Here is an 18,222-nt window from a genome sequence, read left to right on the forward strand (position 1 = left end):
AGCTGCTGCAGTTCACCCACGCAGGTACCTCGTCCTTCACCAGGATGTTAGGACAACTTTGGGGAAAGAGATTCATTATTAAAGGCATGGTAGCACTGAATGAGCCATCAAGTCAGGTTAGGTAAAAATGAAGAAAAAACTTAACTATTTATGTTTTTTGCCTGTTAACAAAGAAACTAAAAACATTCCCCTAAAAATTGGTCCAAAGAAAACCTTTGAAAGACCTCCAGAAAACCTGGAGAACCACTGTTTTAAAAATATATATATATATATCAGAAATGTTGGCTCATTGGAAGCAGAATAAGGATCAGCTTCGGTGAAGATGATGAAATGTTGACGCTTGTGTAGCCGAGCTGTCATCTGACTGCTTTCATGTTGGGTCCTTGTTTTGTGTCTTTTGAATCAGAGACTGGTCATAAGTGAGAGAGACAGAGAGCAGGAGAGGAAATGTGGCACACACCCACCTCTGCCGTTTACACCCCTCACATCAGATCAGCTCTCGGATACAGTTGCATTTCCTTTCCTCACCAGTGAGGCTCGCAGACAGCCTCTTCCGGTCATTTGGAGCCGGACAGTAAAGTGCGTTCGCCCGTAGCTCACCGTGTTAAGGTGGATGTCTGTGAGCTCGCGGGTCGCCGATGATAAAGATGATGAAGATGAAGACGATGCATCTGTCCTAATCATCTCCGAGACTGGACTGCTAAGGACTTCTTTCTCTTTAAAAACGGGGGGAAAAGGTAACGCAGTATCGCATCCGCAAGCTGGGACAAATGTAAATGCTTTGATAACTGATATCAGAGAAACGACTAACACCCACACTCAGTTAACTTTTAGACTATTTTGTTTATTTTGAATAATTTGACACATTGATTAATCACCATAGTCTGTTATTTATTGTATGCTGCGACACGATATGACACTGATAACATTTTTGCCGACATTCAACTTTTTAATGATCCAGCTGCGCAAATGCACCACGCCTCTCTGCATTGTTTTAACGGCATGAAACTCTGCATCATTATCCTGTCATATTATGTCCTGACAGCTGATTTATTGATCACGTGGCACAATGTGTGATTGCAGATCCATGATTCTCCACTGTGAAAACTAAGAGAACATCCGGAGTCCCTGCAGTGCGTAGTGCTGGCGCCATGGTGGGCTCCATCGGCTTTTCTCGGCCTGCTGCTGTTGCAGTGTTAAAACGAAGGAGCTGCTTTATTCTGCATTTGACTTTGCTGTTACCAGCAGTGAGAGCCAGTGGGCAGTTAACTGGAAGCCCCCTGGTTTGTCAGAAGACTTGTTTGTGTGCCAGCACCATCATCAGCTGCTCCAAGAAGAATCTAACAAATGTTCCCAACGCTCTTCCATCGTATGCAGCTGTGCTGGACCTCAGCTTCAACTCCATCACTAAGCTCCAAGCTGAGTGGACCGGCATCAGACTCGACCGACTGCAAAGCCTGCTGCTCAGTAATAACAACCTCACCTTTCTCTCCTCTGAGGCATTTGTGAATGTGAGAAAGCTTCGCTACCTGGACCTCTCCTTTAACAGCCTCCGCCTGCTGGACGAATACATTTTTGAGCCGCTGGAGAATCTGGAGGTGCTGCTGCTTTATAAAAACCACATCTCTCAGATAGATCGCTCTGCCTTCTCTGGCCTCATCGAGTTGCAGAGGCTCTATCTGAGCCACAACCAGATCTCACGCATCCCCGTAGAGCTGTTAAAGGGCCGAGGCAGGCTGAAAAGCCTTAGACTGCTGGATGTTTCCTCCAACCGAATTAAAGCTCTGCCCCTGGATGAGCTTCAGGCTCTGCCTGCCTGGATTAAAAACGGTCTGTACTTCCACAACAACCCTCTGACCTGCAGCTGTGAGCTGTATGAACTGATGGCACACTGGGAACTCAGGGAGCTCAGCCCTTCCACTGACTTCAGCAGTAACCACACATGTGTGACATCAGGCCAGCCGAAGGAAAAAATGGCCATACTAGATCTGACCAGACAGTACCTGAACTGCAGTGAGGTCAAAGGTTTTAAAAAAGAAGGCTATCTGGAGCAATCTTTGGTGTTAGACTGTGACACCAGACAGAAGAACATGGTGAAGAGATGGGTGCTGCCAGGAAACCTGACACTGTCTCAAAACGAAACCACTTTAATCCGTAACCAAAGCAGCCTTAGGATTGGGCCCCTGAAGGTAGAAGACTCAGGGATCTACACCTGCTATGCTACAAGTGATTCATTCAATGAGACGCTGTATGTAACAGTAGTGGTGTTTAATACCACCATGAGCAAAGGACTGGAGAATCTAAAAACAGCCTACACCACTCTTGTAGCGTGTCTGATCAGTCTTGTCATGATTCTCATCTACCTCTTTTTCACACCGTGTCGCTGCGCTTGTTGTCCAGGTCAGAACATGGAGAAAAATGACGCCAAAGACAGCCTCCACTCTTCAACTGTCACTCTCTCCCATGCACACGAGGAGACATGGCAAGAGAGGGTGGGAGGTGGAGGTTTCCTCTACAGACACGCGGCCTTCCTGGAACCTAAAGAACAGCTGGAGCAGAATGGGAGGCTGAATCCAATAAGTGAGGAAGATGAGGAGTGGCAGGGGGCCAACAGGGGCAGAACGAGGTCTGATGTCAGCTCGGTGTGCTCCAATTCTCCTATGGTCATATGAGATAAGAGCGATCGCCGCTGCTTCTTCGTATGCTCAGAATGTGAGCAAAATATCAAAAGTGAGCATCTTCCAAACAAAGCTTTAGTTGACTCGAGATGGTGGCGCCGTTCCAGTAACATAAGATTCAAATTGATTTTAATCTCGTGATTAAATCAGTTTTAGGCCTTTCCATTTGTGATGAGTCTTAACTATTCAAATGAATCCTCTGTGAAGGCACAGAAAGCTATATTTCTGGTAGAGGACTCCACAATTCCACAAAGTGTTCCCTAAAAATGAGAATATATGAACTTTAAATATTGTTTGCATTCTTAAAAATGCTTACCATGTAGACATTAACCACCAAGCAGCACTCAGTAGACTACTGAAAGGCATTACTGAGAGAAGGTAACTTCAGAGTAGCCAGTAGCCTGCGTGTTAAAGATATGGCTTTTCTTGCAATTGGGATGAAGGTGCTGCAAAGGTGAGAAGTTCTGAATTTGTTGAATCACATAGAAAGGGAGGCTAATGTTTATGCAACGCTTCCAGAACGTACTCTGTTACTATTTTTATGCAATATTTATGCTATATGTAACATTCCTGTTTGGTTAAACACAGAAAACAGTGCATTTAATAATTACTCTTATGCAACTTTTTCAGTTAAATTTCTTTTTAGATGCAAGTGCGATGTAATGTTTAAACAGCAATATGTGTTTTTTGCAGTGATTTTGGCCTTAAGATGAAGTGCTTTTAAAAGCGGCTCTGATTAAATATCGTATACAGGTATACTTTTATTATCATTTAAAAAGAATTCTAATTTCTGCTGAATTTAGTGGACTTTCTGTCTCATAAAATATTATTTACATTGCACCAGTTCACAACAACAGCTGTCTGAAGGCACTAAGTTTTTAATAATTCTTTCAAATCAACCAGACGAGCTACACATATCTTCCTGAGAACCGGGGAAAAATGAATCTTCCCACTGAACTTTTTCTGTGATTTCCGCCCTCTTTGTAGCTAAAAGAGGCCCCCCAAACACATAAGATATCAATGGACAGACCAGGATGTCCTCTATTTAGTATACCAGGACTTAATAGGGTAGCTCACATAAGTCAAAAGATATCAACCTAAAGCCAAGTCCATTAGAGAGGACATAAATGAATAGGCTGGTTCTCAGGATATAAACACTCATAAGATATTTTATCAGTATAAACACAATTATTGACTTTTATTTGGCAAATTTATTCTCTTCCAGTATACATACAATTTCAGGAAACAGTGCTGTTGTTGAGCGTCAGTAATCCGCAGTAAATATTGATGAAATCTTGATGTCATTGTCTGATTGATTAGTAAATAGCATGCCAATAGCATGAATACAGTCTCATTTAAAAAGACACTATTCCACTGACAAAGCTTCGGTTATAGTTACTGTTATCTATAGATTATGCAGAAAAAACAAAACCTGGTTCCTGGTTCATAAAATAATCATTGCAGTAAGCTAAAGTTAAACATACATTCCAGAAGACAAAAACAAAATCACCCAGCTGAATTTAGCTACAAATCAACAAATGCCACCATTTTATTACGGTCTATATGAGCAAGTTATTAAATGTAAACATGACAGGTTGGGTTCGAATTAAATTGCCAAAGATTACGGAGTAATTAGAGTAAAAAAAATAGTATTGTTTTGTGAATTTGGACGGATGGATGGATGAGTCTTAGAAACTTATGGAAGCTGGGAACCACTGCTGTAGATGGAAAACTTGAAACTGATTAATAATATTTAACAAACATATTGAAGAAGTTTCTAGTTGAGCAAGTTTATTTGCATATTTTGTTATGACACTGTGATAAAATATCGTGTTCAGTGTCAGTTTTCAGAATGGCAACATGAACGCACGTACTCTCATACTGAAGAGTAAATGGCAGCCCGGAAGCACCGCCCAGGGGGAAACCACTGAGAGCAAGTACCATCCACTGAATGCTTCTGGGCATTAGTGCCCAACCCTAAGCAAATCAGCCGATGCCAGCCACAAGCCAGAAATCTCATAAACACTGTCAGAAATAGCAGCTGCAGCCAACACTCGGGCCCCTGTGGCTGGCCGACAGCTGAAATATAAATGTAGATGTAGCAGTTTTTCAAACAGATGCCAAAAGTCCAACAGAATCCTCTTAAAAGGACTAGAAGCTCATATTTTACCCTGGCTGGTGCAACCACAAAAGCTGTGTTACACTGTGCAGAAAGGAGTGTGAATGGAAATCAATGAAGACCAAAAAATGACTCAAATAAATGCAACTTATAATAATAAAAAAAACAATAATTATAAATTCAGGCTGTTCATTTCAGGTCACAGTCTTAGCAGTAAAGCATCGTAATTGCTACACAATCACTGGATAATCGAAGTTGCGTTATAGAGGGTATGTATGTTAATGTTGAAGGTACAGTGATGTTTATGCACTTCTCATGGTGCTTTTTCAATATAACCTCGGTGTAGTCATGATTACATGTGTCTGTGGGAGTTTAAGTTTGGAAACTAGTCATGACAATCTAGCATGTCTGTTAAATATTATGATGTAGCAACACAGCCTGAGGAACTTTTCAGTCTGTCAGAGGAGGCACATATCTACTCTGTCATCATGTTGGACATTAGAATAACCAAAGACCGAGCTACGTGTGACAAATCATTACCTACATGTTCAGTGTTTACAGTCAGTATATTGTCAGTGTGCTGAGTTCACCCACTGTATTTTAATATATGCAATCCTGAATAACGACTTATTGCATTTCATCGTTTGCTCTGTGTTATCTTGTTTATTGCTGTACTACTCATGTAGTTCATAAACAACAAAAATAAACAATGTAAAAAGAGACGTGTGCAGTATGTCCTGTGACATATATGCAGCTGCAGCTAAGTAGCGGGTGACTGAATCCTCATTTTTGAGCCTTTAATGCTATTATTACACTGAGTATAGTTAGTAAGGACAGCTAGACAATAACATGCATGTTAACACTTTATAATATGACCTCCAACTTATTGTTCTGTGACGAAATGGAATTTCAACATATTTTATTTGAAATTACAAGGTAATTATATTTTCCTACACATACTTGAAGGTATGAATACTAGAATAAGGGGCAACACAGCAACAAAATTATTATTTATTAATAATTTAAAACATTAAACTCAGAGGGACACGGTCAAATTCCTTCTCCAAGTCCACAAAACACATGTAGACTGGTTGAGCAATGCACTCTCAAATGTCCTCGACAGGTTAAAGAGCTGGTCCAGTCTTCCGCGACCGGGACAAAAACCGCATTGTTCCTCCTGTAGCTGAGTTTCGACTAACTGACGGACTCTCCTTTCCAGCACCCTCGCATAGACTTTCCTGGAGAGGCTGCAGCCTCTCCAGGAAAGTGTGTGTGGTAGTGTGATCCCCCTATAGTTGGAACACACCCTCCGGTCCTGTCTGCCAACATAAAAGTACCGCCCCTGATCTCCACGCAACATCGTAGAGGCAATACAGTCCTACAACATCCAGAGCCTTTAGGAACTCAGTGTGAACCTCATCCACTCCAGGGGCTCTGCCACCAAGGAGTTGTTTAACTGACTCAGTGATCTCACGCCCAGTGATGGACAAGTCATCCCCCTTGTCTCCAGACTCTGCTTCCTCTAGGGAAGATGTATCAGTAGGATTAAGGAGATCCCTTCCACTGCCTGACAAAATCCTCAGTTAAAGTCAGCACTACATACAGTGCAGGTAGAGGACCGCTTTCCCCTCCTGAGTTGCCTGACGGTTTACCAGAATCTCTTTGAGGCAGTCCAAAAGTCTTTTTCTGTGGCCTCACTGAACTCCTCTCACGCCCGAGTTTTTGCTTCGGTCCGAAGCTTCAGCCACTGTCCAAGCCGTGTTTCATTTGGCCCGTCTGTACCTATCAGCTACCTCTGAAGTCCACCAACCAACTGAAGGCACCAACCAGCTCAGTGCAGCATGTCTGTCCAGGTCTGTCCAGCATCCTACCCGGCCACCTGATCCAACTCACCGCCAGGTGAGGCGTTGGTCAGTTGACCAGAGTATACGGCTGTAGATTCAAGAAGGCCAGATACACTAAACTATTGTTCGGCTTATAAGCGCAGTGAACAGTCAGGACCCATTCCCCAACCTGCAGGATCAGGGAACAACCCCTCTCGTCCACCGGGAAAAACTCTAACATGCAGGCAGCAGGGAAGGCAGGGATACTAAGATACCCACCCCAGCCTGCCGTCTCTCACCACAGATGACACCAGACTGAGACAGATTCCAACTCCTCTCCAGGAGACTGGTTTCAGAGCCCAAGTCGTGTGTTGAGGTGAGCCCGACTATATCTAGCCAGTACCTCTCAGCCTCACGATTAGCTCATGCTCCTTCTCCACCAGAGAGGTGGCGTTCCATGTCTCAGTCACTAGCCAAGAAATTATGCTTTACTTAAATTTACTTACAGTCTAATTATTTCTTTGTTTGCTGTAAAAACCTGACTTGTTAAATCCTTAATCTAGTGTACCTACCTTTAGATATTTGAAGATAAATATATTTAGATTGTCATTTTAAATAAAATATATTAAAATCTATTTAATTGTTGGGAAATTGTGCCCTTAGTTGTGGGCCATATTATAAAGTGTTGCTATCTTTACTACTAAGGGCCACTGACTCTCTTATCAAAAAAGAGAGTCTTAATAAGAGACTATTCCAATTCAAAATGTAAAACTGTTCCTTTAACTTCGGCTCCGACTGATCAGACTTGGCCTGACTGTTGTGTCCTTCTAGGCAAAGATTAATTTTCACTTGCTGTCCTAGTTAGTCTGCAGGAAATCCTCTGGCTTCAGTTTCTAAATTACATTATTGACCCAACCTTGTTCACTTGAGAGTGAAATAGGAGACCACATGGACTGTGGGGGTGGAAGCTGGGAGTCGTATTTGTTGCATCTGTGCCTGAAACATGCCGGCTTCTGGCCACATTTGAAGTTGCTGGATTTTCAACCTTATTTGGATTGTTGACCACAGTATGTCCCCGAGGAGAGTGAGCTCTCTGTGCTGTATTCAGTTTCCTCTGCCTATCACAGTCCAAGACAGAGCTGCATTATATCAGCTTCTGACAGCCCAGTGTTTCCATCTTATTACTGTAAACTTGCAATTTACACACATAAAACACATCTAATTTTATGTGGAACATAATATATGACACTTGTTCATGTGACAGTCTGGCATGTGTGTGAAGAGGGTGCACTGTGACACCTCACCGGCTGCCCTGCAACTCATCTCCTGGTTAAATGATTGAAGAGGTCTGCAGGGATGTTCGTGCTCCCTGTCTCAGCAGGCGCTTTCTCATATTACCACGCTTACTCGCAATACACCCAACACTACCCAGGTGTGTGTGAGACTAGGCTTACAGATCTGAAAAATGCAGGACGAAAACACAACACTGAATCAGGATCTGCAAAGTGTTTAATTCATAAAAAGCCCAAAGGAGACAGAAGGGGGTTGACAGTGGCTGATCTGTGTGATGATGCAAGCGTTTAAATGGGAAAGAGCTACATGATATGCCAGATTATTATTAGAACAAACGCAGCTGTCTGAAGAAAATATCAGATTGCTGAACATCACACACACACAGATGGCAGTGACTGTGAGCCTGCTGACAATGAATGAATGGCGTCTTTGCTCAGTGGTTTAAAGGCTGAATTCTAAGTGAGATGACTCATCCTCTCCTCAGGCCCCTCCAAGGAGAATCACATGAATGGGGAAGCGACTGAAGCAGCAGTTGAGCGAGTCTACTGCCATCTAGTGGCCGCCAATACCCTGACATGGAAGGATTCATTCTTATCTCTGCAAAAATATTCTTGGACACTTCTCAGATCATTTTTTTCATGCTTGCATGGAGTATGTAGGATTTGCCCTGATGTTGTATAAGATGTGGAAATGTTTTTTTGGTGGTCTCAAAAGCAGAGGATGGAGGCTGGTGAAAGAACAGATCAGTCACTTTGTTACTGTTGTCTTCCATTATTTGTTAATCTTATATTGGTGTTCCCGATGTTTCACAGTTTTTCACTCCATCGGGACAGAGCAGAGCCCGTCGTGCTCAACAATCATGGCCGATGCACTCTAAAGATGACTTCACAGCAGGATAAATGTTCTCCTCTTGCAGCAGCTGCCAGATTGAAGCAATTGGAGCAACTTTTCACTTCAGTTTCGCAAACATCTGGGAGCACACTCATAAACATTTTCTCCAGAATATCTCAGGCCTCATAGCTTAACCTAAAAAGGAATAACATGCTGGGAGTGATTTATAAAAGTGCAGGAGAAATTATAAACTCTGAGCTCGATGAGGTGAAGAACACAACGCGGCCCCGGTGGTGAAACTGCACCGTTAGGTTCAATAAGTATTTGATGATGACACATTTTGCCTCTGTGCACCAACACAGAGGATACTAAATACATTTTTAAGAAAAGTATGGACATAACTTTTCATTTTACAGTCGTTTACCCCATTTTTAGAGGCTCATGTCAACATGTTTAATCTTCCAAAAGCTTATAGATCCAACTGTGAGCCACACTTGTTCTCAGGTGTCCTCACTTTCACTACATCCTGATTGAGTTTCTGTTGACTTTTCTTATCTACTCTCTGTAAAAGTCCCTCTGAAGTGAAGAATACTGTTGCTGCTTTTATTTGGCAAACGCAACGTTAGTTGTGCAATCATAAAGATGAAACTGACCGTCTCCTATTTGTGTCAGAATGAACGTGTTCATCCTGCACACGGGAGACTGGATGTTACTTATGACAAAATAGCTGAACTTTTCCCCCATACAAGCTACAAAGCCTCTGTTTAATATCGCTCCACTCAATGCTGCCCTCCGGAGGACTGACAGTGTAAAAGGCTCATCATTCAAACAAATACCGAAAAAATACAGAAAATCAGAAGAGTTTAAAGAACAGCTGCCTTTATTCAAGCACAAAATCAAGTGATGTTCACATTATTATGAGAAACAATAAAAAACGTGGTGTCAATATGAAAAGTGCATTTTTGTAATTTAATTAAATTGTACTCACAGAGCCAGCGTCCCACAGCGTGAAGGTTTTGGGTTTTTTAAGCTGCAGACTGCTCATTCAGTCAAAAGGTGCTTTCAGAGCGCGAACCATTGAGGATGTTTTCATTCTTCTTTGCTTCTGTGTCGAGGGAATGACCTGAAACACTCAACATTTTGATTAGAAGCGCCTTCAAAACATGTTCAAAACAAAAAAAAGTCAGAAAAGTTTCCAAGTGTGCATTTTAGATTCAGAGCTGGAGGAGATGACATTGAATTAGGCCAAATAATACAAATTTCTTTGAAGTTAAAATGCATGGTCCTGGGATACGCTCACAATATAATCATTAATCATATAAAAGTTTTTGCTTTTCCACTTGATTTCATACTGTTTCACTGGGTTTGCTCATTTTAATTTTATTTTGAAATGTTTGTTTCAGGTAGTTTGTATTACTTTTTTATTATTAATATGTGGAGGGTATTTATAAGACGGAAAAAAACAAACATTTTATCAACAGCTGACTCACAGTCACTCATGTGAACGTCCCAAGTTTAATAAACATGCATAAACTGTCTGGGGCCATCTCCCCCTTTATTTTCATTTAAATGTGACTTTTTAATCGGTTCAGTTCATTCTTGTTATTGTATCCACACCTAATTTTAGTTCACTATAACAACATCAAGCTTCAGTTGCCCTTTCTGGTACAGGGTGTTTGCAGATGAAAATAAGCCCATCCCACAACTGATTTCCAGCATTTAGACCGGAGGTTACTGCGTTCACATAAAGCATATTCCTGTTTTTTACCCTTCACCCTGCAGAAATCCAAGCGCCTGTACCTCTGATTTAGCAAGCAATCCCGTTGGCATGAACCTTTGCACCGACTAAACCTGAAGCTGTAAAACTAAATTTGCACGCCTCATGTACCGCGGCTGGCAGCGCAGAATACAGTAAACTAAACAGACTGCCATCATAACGAGTAAGAACTGAGGCTGCTGTGACTGACAGCACCTGCTGATGACTGATTGCATCTATATCCATGATGCCCAGTGAAAATAGTGCTGTGTAATACTGCAAGTTTTGGTATCGATACCAAGTAAATACAAGGACAGTATTGTTAATACCAATACGTTTATCTTATAAAGGCAGCTTATGTAGAGAAGAACAATGTGCAATGATTTATGAGATGAATCACCATCAGTTTGCAAAATCTGAATAAATTTTACTGACCAACAAATCACTGTGATTTTCACTTTCCACAATAATTAGTTAATAATACAAATTTAAGACACACATTTCAGCTTTTCATACATTTTAAAACTGGAAAATGTTTAAGAATTTTTTCTAGTGTATGTTTGAGGTATAGTTTTTCATTTTCAAAAAAAATATTTAGTAAAATTCAGTGGGTACATTCTGAACTTGGATGATAGAAACAATGTACTGATCCTAGTATTCCAGTATCCATCTGATACCATCATTGGTATCAATACAATCATTATTTGGATCAGCCGCAGGCCTCTAACATTGACATAATTCTTTCTCCCAGTGCAGGTAAGAGCACTTACAAATTATAAAGGTCTTGAGATCTACTTTTCCTCATTTTTGTAATGTTTAGTTTACCGTCTATTTGTTTTATATATACATATCTTCAGTTATTACAGTGTTGAATTTTCTTTACCTTCTATTTATATTTTACTTTAACTTTAGTTTCTGGCGTAAGTTTGTTCATTTCAGTTTAGTTTTTATTGTTTGAAAAGTTTTAGTTTTTTGAAGTATTGCTGTATTTAGAGCATTTACCAGAGACAAGATTTCGGATAATCAGTGTCGATACTGATATATATATAATATAAACACGGAACTTTTGAAAGCAGTCGACTTACAGTCTTGTAGGTCTCCAAAGCCTCATCAGGCAGGTTGTGCTAACAATTTTTACCAAATTAGCAAATACTAAACTTTTTTATTTTTATTTTAGTTTTCAAAGTTCACAAAATTGTTTGTTTTTTTTCAAAAGTCTAATTTTTTATACCTATTTTAGTTTTTAATGAACTATAATAATCTTGCCTGTATAACATTGTCCTGCATCATTCTTTAGTGTACCTGAACCATTTCCATTTTCTTGGCTGTTCCCATTAACTGTATTTTATTTATTTTTATTTTTTTACATCTATGAGTTTTACTCCTGCACATATATTTGACTTACTTTGAAAATCAACATTTAATTTTTTACTGTAATACCAATTAAAGGAAACTATAGCACCATCTCACTGAGATTAAACATTACTCACATGTTAATGCACTCAAAGGGGCAGAGCTTAATTTTAAGTACCTTTTAAAATGAAATTAAATCTTTTGCTAGATTACAGCAGTTTATGGGCTATAAAAACATAATTTGTTGAGACAACAGGAAAGAAACTTTCACCGACTGTCACTGACAAACTGCGACAATGTTAGCTCAACACTAATCTGTGGCTTTTATGCTTTTAACAAAATCAGAATTATTTTAATTTTACTGCATGTTAACTGAATTTTTTGCTATTTTTTCCTCACCCCTCCACTTACCAGCTTTTATTTAAGCAACAGCGTGTCTGTGGTGCTCTTTGACATTACAATACGTACCCGCTCGTGTCGTTGTGGCCATCAGTATACGTTACCTGAGGGGTAGGAGCAGCCAGGAGGAGACGTAAAGCTGTTACACTTCACGCCACCCCCTCCAGGGGACACCTTAAGCCGGAGCACCGTGTGGATACCTGGAGCTGAAGGATAGCCGTCCTTTTTGTTTGAAGAACAACCAGGAAACTACGATGGGAGTCATCCTCTCGTCTCTGTGCTCTCATATGCAGTTTGCCACACAATCTTTTTAAAAGTGCATAAATCATCAGATCAACAAACCAACTAAAAGATTAGGATTCGTGCTCAGGCCTCAACTGGGGCGATCTCTCGTCTCTGCTGCGCTTCCTTTCCGATATTTGGCAGATGCCGTCTCACCGCCTTGACCTCCTCTCCGACACAGGCTGAGGCAGCAGGTCTGGCCCTAGCACAGAGATCTTCTTCTTTAAAACTCCAATGCAAGAACAATAAGCAACTACACAAACACTGCTCCTGCTGCAGACGCTGAACAAACACACTGTGCACCAGTGTGCTGCTGGAGCCAGATGAGGGGAGGAAGAAAAAGCTCCCGCTGAGAGACGAGCCCTGTTGAGAAATAGCTCTCAGATGAGCAGGTTCTGTGTCACACCTCCGCACACACAAAGGCGACCGAGGAATAAGCCACAGGTCTGAGGCGGCACAGGGATTCTACATTTGCCTTTCCCAAACAGGCTGCACAAAGTATTCTAGCACCGCCAAATTTCAATCTGAATGAAGGTCACATGAAAAAGCTCTTCACGAGAGAGGTCACCGAACACATGTCGAGCATCACGAAAACACAGAACTGAGAAGCTTTCCCTCGATTCTCACACTTCCTCTCACGTCTGCCGGGAAGGCTCCTGCTGTCAAAGTGAAAGCCTTTTTCCCCCTTTCTTTTTTTTTAAAGACTTTCATAGAAAATTCCAAGAACAGAAAAAGGTCACAAAAGTTGTCTTCCGAGGCACTCGTGTTTCCCACGAAAGAGTAAATTTATTAAGACAAGATGCATGAAGTGCATGTTGCACTTTGTGTGTTTTTGCTGACAGGTATACTTCTTAGGCCCATGAGCATTGATGATCTCCATTTCTCCCTCTCTCTCTCCAGATATCCTGAGTATACAGCACAAATCACTCTTTATCCATTTGAAACACAGTACTCAAATCAAAGCATGAAAAACAATCATTAAGAGTCCTTTTTGAAGGCGGCAAGTATGGCCAGTTGAACATGGCCTCCGTTCCTCGTGTGTGGAAACGTACACCAAAGTCCACTGATCGTACTGCAACTTTTTCTTTTTTGGAGACTCCAAATCAGGCAAAAAAAAAAGAAAAAAGACCTGTGCATGGCATACATATAGCTCTTCGGTTAGAGGTTACATTTTTTTTTTTTTTTTTAAACAATAGGCTTTCTTAGGGTAGTAATTGTAATCAGTCAGTTAAAACATGACAAACGGAGTGAGGTATCTGCTCAAACAATAACTGCTCAACCAAACTGTGGATAATTAAAAAAAAAAAAAAAAAAAAAAAAAAACACAGCAGAGAAGGGAAGGACACAAAAAGCAACCTCATACTACAAAATAAGAGCCCGACAACACAAACTACCCTTGTAAAATTTGCATTGAGACTGCGGGGCAGTTGATTTAGCTCGGTACTAAAATATTAAAAGATAACGATAAGCAAAAAATTTCAAACACACACGAAAAAAATCTAGTCCTCAGGTTTTGGACTTTTGGCCAATCAGGGAGCATTTTTCACAATTTCAGATGAGTAATAATAATAATTTAAAGATTAATGAGTAGTTGGATCCTGATACACCTTTGAGAAAGGAAAGCTTGCAGAGCTTGCTGCTTGTGTCCATCCCCTCACAAACGGCTGCTGCTGGTACAAGTGCTTGGTGAAAATTGTGAAAGCACCGATGACAAACCTCCACTTAGTCATAAAGTAACATGACTTTGAAACATGGCACACACACGCGCAACTACACATACACACACAAAAGCACTGGTAATGTAAATTATACTTGAAACTCCTGATGCTCTTGTGTACCTTAACTTTACACATGAATATCCAGAAGGATCAATGGAGTGATTTGGTCTGTTTAACTGCTCTTTCTGCTATAATTTGAAGTCTTAAAGATCATTTACTGAAAGTTGGAATTTGGAAGTCTTCAAAAAATTTTTACTTGGTCACAAAAAAAAAAAGAAAAACAAGTACATACGAACATCTGGTTTAGGTCAATTACTGGCCAACGGATAATGCTTTAAAGCAAATTGACTTCCTTAATCAAGAGGACAAAAAAAGAAAAAAGAAAAAAAAAAAAAAAAATCACAGTGTACATGAGTTTGATTTCAATGACCAAAAATGAGGCTAAATGCTCTCTTCTGGATCTTCAGCTCATTGTTGTAGGCAGGAGTTGTGTGAAAAGCACATAAAGGACCAGTTCTTTTTAAACAATAAGGCAACACACACAGTATTGATTCACAGACCTGTAGTTCACTCTGGACTCCCCTTAGGATAGTACCCTTCAGGTAATGTGCATTTAATCTAAATATCTAAATAGTAGAAGGCAACGTTTCACCTGATTTATCAATCAAATTCATCAACTTATAAAAATGTACTTAATTCAGTTTGACTTTAATTTTTATAAACCTTCAACAGGATGAAATAGAAGCAGGTTAGAGAACTAAAATCTGCACCCTGCTGTTTCTCTCCTGCACTGCTTTAATACCACTTCTTCTCCCTGTGTTTACATCTCACAGTTTAACAGTTTTGAGTGTGATATGACACATATATAATTTCTTTTTTTCTTTTTTCATTTTTCACGATGCTCCTCTGATAATAACCATAACCAAGTAGTCGTCCTCTGATTTGGCAAAGGCTTTGGCAGAGGCATCCAAGAACTGCTGGGAAAACTCACATGGGGGAAAAGCGTGTAGTACTCCTCCGTGGTCCTTGTCACGGCCGCCCCCAGCGGGGAGGCTGATGATACCCGCCGCCTCTTTCTGCTTCAGGTAGGACACCAGGTTCTTCAGGGGTCTCTCGGTGGAGTTGACGGCGTCCTGGGCACCGCTGTCATCGGATTTCCAAGGCAAAGCGAGGAGGATGGCGTATCCGCTGGAGCCGGCGGCCTTGATGCGACGGGAGACCTCGTCCAACTTCGGCTGGTCCAGGCGCAGGCGCTGGCTGATCTTCAGTTGGGAAGCTTGGCCCCCTGTAGAGCCGTCCACCAGCAGACTGGCAGCCACCTTCATGTCCCCTTCCAGCAGGTGCAGTGAGGTGGGGAAGCTGCTATTCTTCAGCAGGAGGACGCCCTGCCACGCCTGACTCAGCTTCTGTTTGTCAGCATCTGGGTCAGGCTGCTGACCGGGTTTGGAGGAGTTCGTAGAGGAGGAAAGATTTTCTGAGCGGTCCTCCTTCTTCGCTGGGCTCTTGGAGGAGTCACTGGCTTTCTGTTTGCGCCCCTTCTCGGAGCCGGAGCGTGGCTCTGATGGGCTGCGTGTTCTCCTTTTCTTGTCCACAAGCCCAGCGTCCAGGCTGTTCTTCTTGTCTTTGACTGGGGAGGTTCTGCCAGAGCGAGGCAAGCGTTCGGGGTCACTGTAGCGCCCCCCATCTCGGCTGCTCCCTCCCGGGCTGCGGTCCAAAGAGCCGCCATGACGCCGCAGACCAAAGTTACTGCCATCAGGAGAGTGCTCCAGCCGCCAACCGTCATCTAAAGGTCTCTTTTTGCGGGACAAATCTCTGCTTTGCAACTCCCGCTCCCGTTCTAGTGACCAGCTCTCATGGGAGCGCCTGTCCAGACGGTCTGCCGGGTCAAAACCTCGCATCCTCTCGTGTGCACCGAGGCCAGACCATTCAGCAGAGTAGAGATCCCTGTCTCTGAAGCGAGCAGGAAGTGGAGGGGACCGCTCTCTCGCTCTCACTGGATCAGAAAGGCGGTGTGAATAAGGCTCGGTGGCTAATTCATAGTGTGGCAGGGGGAGAGGAAGCTGCGTATACGGCTGCTGCTGGTAGCGAGTCTCTGCTTCTGCAAAGTCCACTCTGAGTCTCCTGTCGGGGCCACCGAGAGGGAAGCCACGCATGTGAGTATACCCAGCCTGAGCAGCATCCAGGCTCTCATACTGGATATAAGCCCATGCGTCACCTTTCCTGTAGTCTATAGTCCTGATGGTCCCGAAGCGGTCAAACTCTTTGGCAAGTGCAGCAAGTGGAACCCAAGGCCCGAGCCCCCCCACCCACAGCCTGGTCGAGGGCGTAGGTTTCCCATATCCTATTTTAATCGGGCTGTGGCCCAGGATTTTCCCAGCCATGGCCACTTTGGCCCGATGAGCCATGTCAAGGTTCTCAAACTTGATGAATCCATAGGTGTTGCTCTGGCCTCTCACTGTGCGCTTAATGTCCACCTCTGTAATCACTCCAAACCTGTCAAACGCCCTCCTCAGGTCGCTCTCCGTCACAGTCACGTCCAAATTGCCCAAAAACAAAGTCCTGTTTGCCCTCTGGTCGTCCTCGGGGCTCAACATGTCCTCATCGCGGAAACACTCGGGAATGTAAGGCGGTCTGTTTCTGCCTTCGTACACGGGAAAATCTCTGTCTCTGTCCAGGTCTCTGAGGTGAGGAGGCGGCGGAGGGGGAGGGGGCAGACGGCCCAGAGCCAGCTGCTGTAGCCGGTAGTCTCTGAACCCCATACCTGTGGGTGACAGAGCTTTCTGAGCGTGGAGGGGTCTGTGTCCCGCGGGGAAGCCGTCTTTAGCAACCGGGGAGCGGCTCCTCCGTCTGCTCATGTAGACTGTCTCTATTTTCAGCGGCCGATCGTACAGCACCAGCTTCCCGCGGGCGTGTTTGGCAGCACGGGCGTCATCGGGTCGCCTGAAGTTCACAAACGCGACCCTCTCGTCGTTTTCTCGGGTTATTTTAACGCTTACGTCCCCAAACTTCCTGAACTCGTGGAACAGGCCGTCCTCTATGTCCTCGTCGTTGAGCTGGGAGCCCAGCTCGCTGATTTTCAAAGTCTTGTACTCACTTCCTGGGTTTGACGGAGGCCTCGGGTCGCTGCGTGAACCCGACCTGGAGGATTCCGCGGCGAGGTCAGCGCCACCGTGCGGCTTGTTCACGGAAACAACTCCGTAGTCGTAGCCGCTGCTAGTCCGACTGGATGAGTTGTGTCCGTCCGAATCCCTCAGGTCTCTTTTGTCGTTGTGTAAGCTCCTCCTGGATGTAGAGCCGCTGTAAGCAGAGCCGTTACCCGTGTTGCCGCTAACCGCCGACAGGGCTCCGCTCTTCTTGCTGCTCGGGTGGCTTCCTCCTCGGTCTCTGCTATCATCCAGCGCCCGGGAGCGCTTCTTCATCGGCGATCGCTCTTTCCCCTTCATTTCTAAAAGTCTGTCTGCCGACACTGAGCCGCTTTAATGAACTCTACTACTGAAATCGAGCTGAACTTAAAGCGCTTCCCACTGCACTCTCAGGCGAGCAACGTAAGCGCCATGTTGGATTACTTGCACTACTGTACAGGAAGTCCCGCCTCCTTCCCTGTAAAACAAGCCGATTGGCGCCGTGGCTTGTCAATCCATGAAAAAGGAAACCAGCTCACCTATTATAAAAGAGGGTGCGGCTGTGCTGCTGAGGTCAAAGTACAGTCCTGCAGGCAGAAGCTTATTTTAAAACGGGTTGTGGGATTGTGGTTGAAGCACTGCATAAACAGAAGAGGCCCAAAGCAAGAGAGCATATGGCTTTTAGATTACTATAACTTTCATTTTCTTATTGAAATATAAAAGAAAAATATAATTTTTTATAATTTTTGAAGATTTAGTATACATCAAAAGTGGCGTAATGTCTGCACAGGAAGGCTCCAGGTGCCCTTGAAGTGAGGTAACTGATGTATTGTGTAATACTAGACAGG

The 18,222-nt window shown here is 43.0% G+C and overlaps 2 protein-coding genes across 2 annotated transcripts; one reads left to right on the plus strand and one right to left on the minus strand.

Annotated features, from left to right (window-relative positions):
- The first annotated feature begins 546 nt into the window (after positions 1-546).
- Positions 547-5,509, plus strand: LOC116333920 (amphoterin-induced protein 1-like). Its single transcript, XM_039611878.1, has 2 exons — positions 547-737; positions 1,084-5,509. The coding sequence occupies exon 2, from the start codon at positions 1,152-1,154 to the stop codon at positions 2,670-2,672; it is 1,521 nt and encodes a 506-aa protein (XP_039467812.1). The 5' UTR covers positions 547-737; positions 1,084-1,151; the 3' UTR covers positions 2,673-5,509.
- A 7,775-nt stretch (positions 5,510-13,284) lies between these two features.
- On the minus strand, positions 13,285-17,848 carry LOC116333897 (RNA-binding protein 15-like). Its single transcript, XM_039612409.1, has one exon. It carries the CDS (start codon positions 17,693-17,695, stop codon positions 15,146-15,148), a length of 2,550 nt encoding a protein of 849 aa, XP_039468343.1. The 5' UTR covers positions 17,696-17,848; the 3' UTR covers positions 13,285-15,145.
- Positions 17,849-18,222: the final 374 nt, after the last annotated feature.

Source organism: Oreochromis aureus, linkage group 5 (assembly GCF_013358895.1).
Source record: "Oreochromis aureus strain Israel breed Guangdong linkage group 5, ZZ_aureus, whole genome shotgun sequence".
Taxonomy (NCBI): Eukaryota; Metazoa; Chordata; class Actinopteri; order Cichliformes; family Cichlidae; genus Oreochromis; species Oreochromis aureus.

Bases quoted from the DNA above. Each gene is read 5' to 3' on its own strand.
- LOC116333920 (XM_039611878.1), top strand. From the start codon at position 1,152: ATGGTGGGCTCCATCGGCTTTTCTCGGCCTGCTGCTGTTGCAGTGTTA.
- LOC116333897 (XM_039612409.1), bottom strand. From the start codon at position 17,695: ATGAAGGGGAAAGAGCGATCGCCGATGAAGAAGCGCTCCCGGGCGCTG.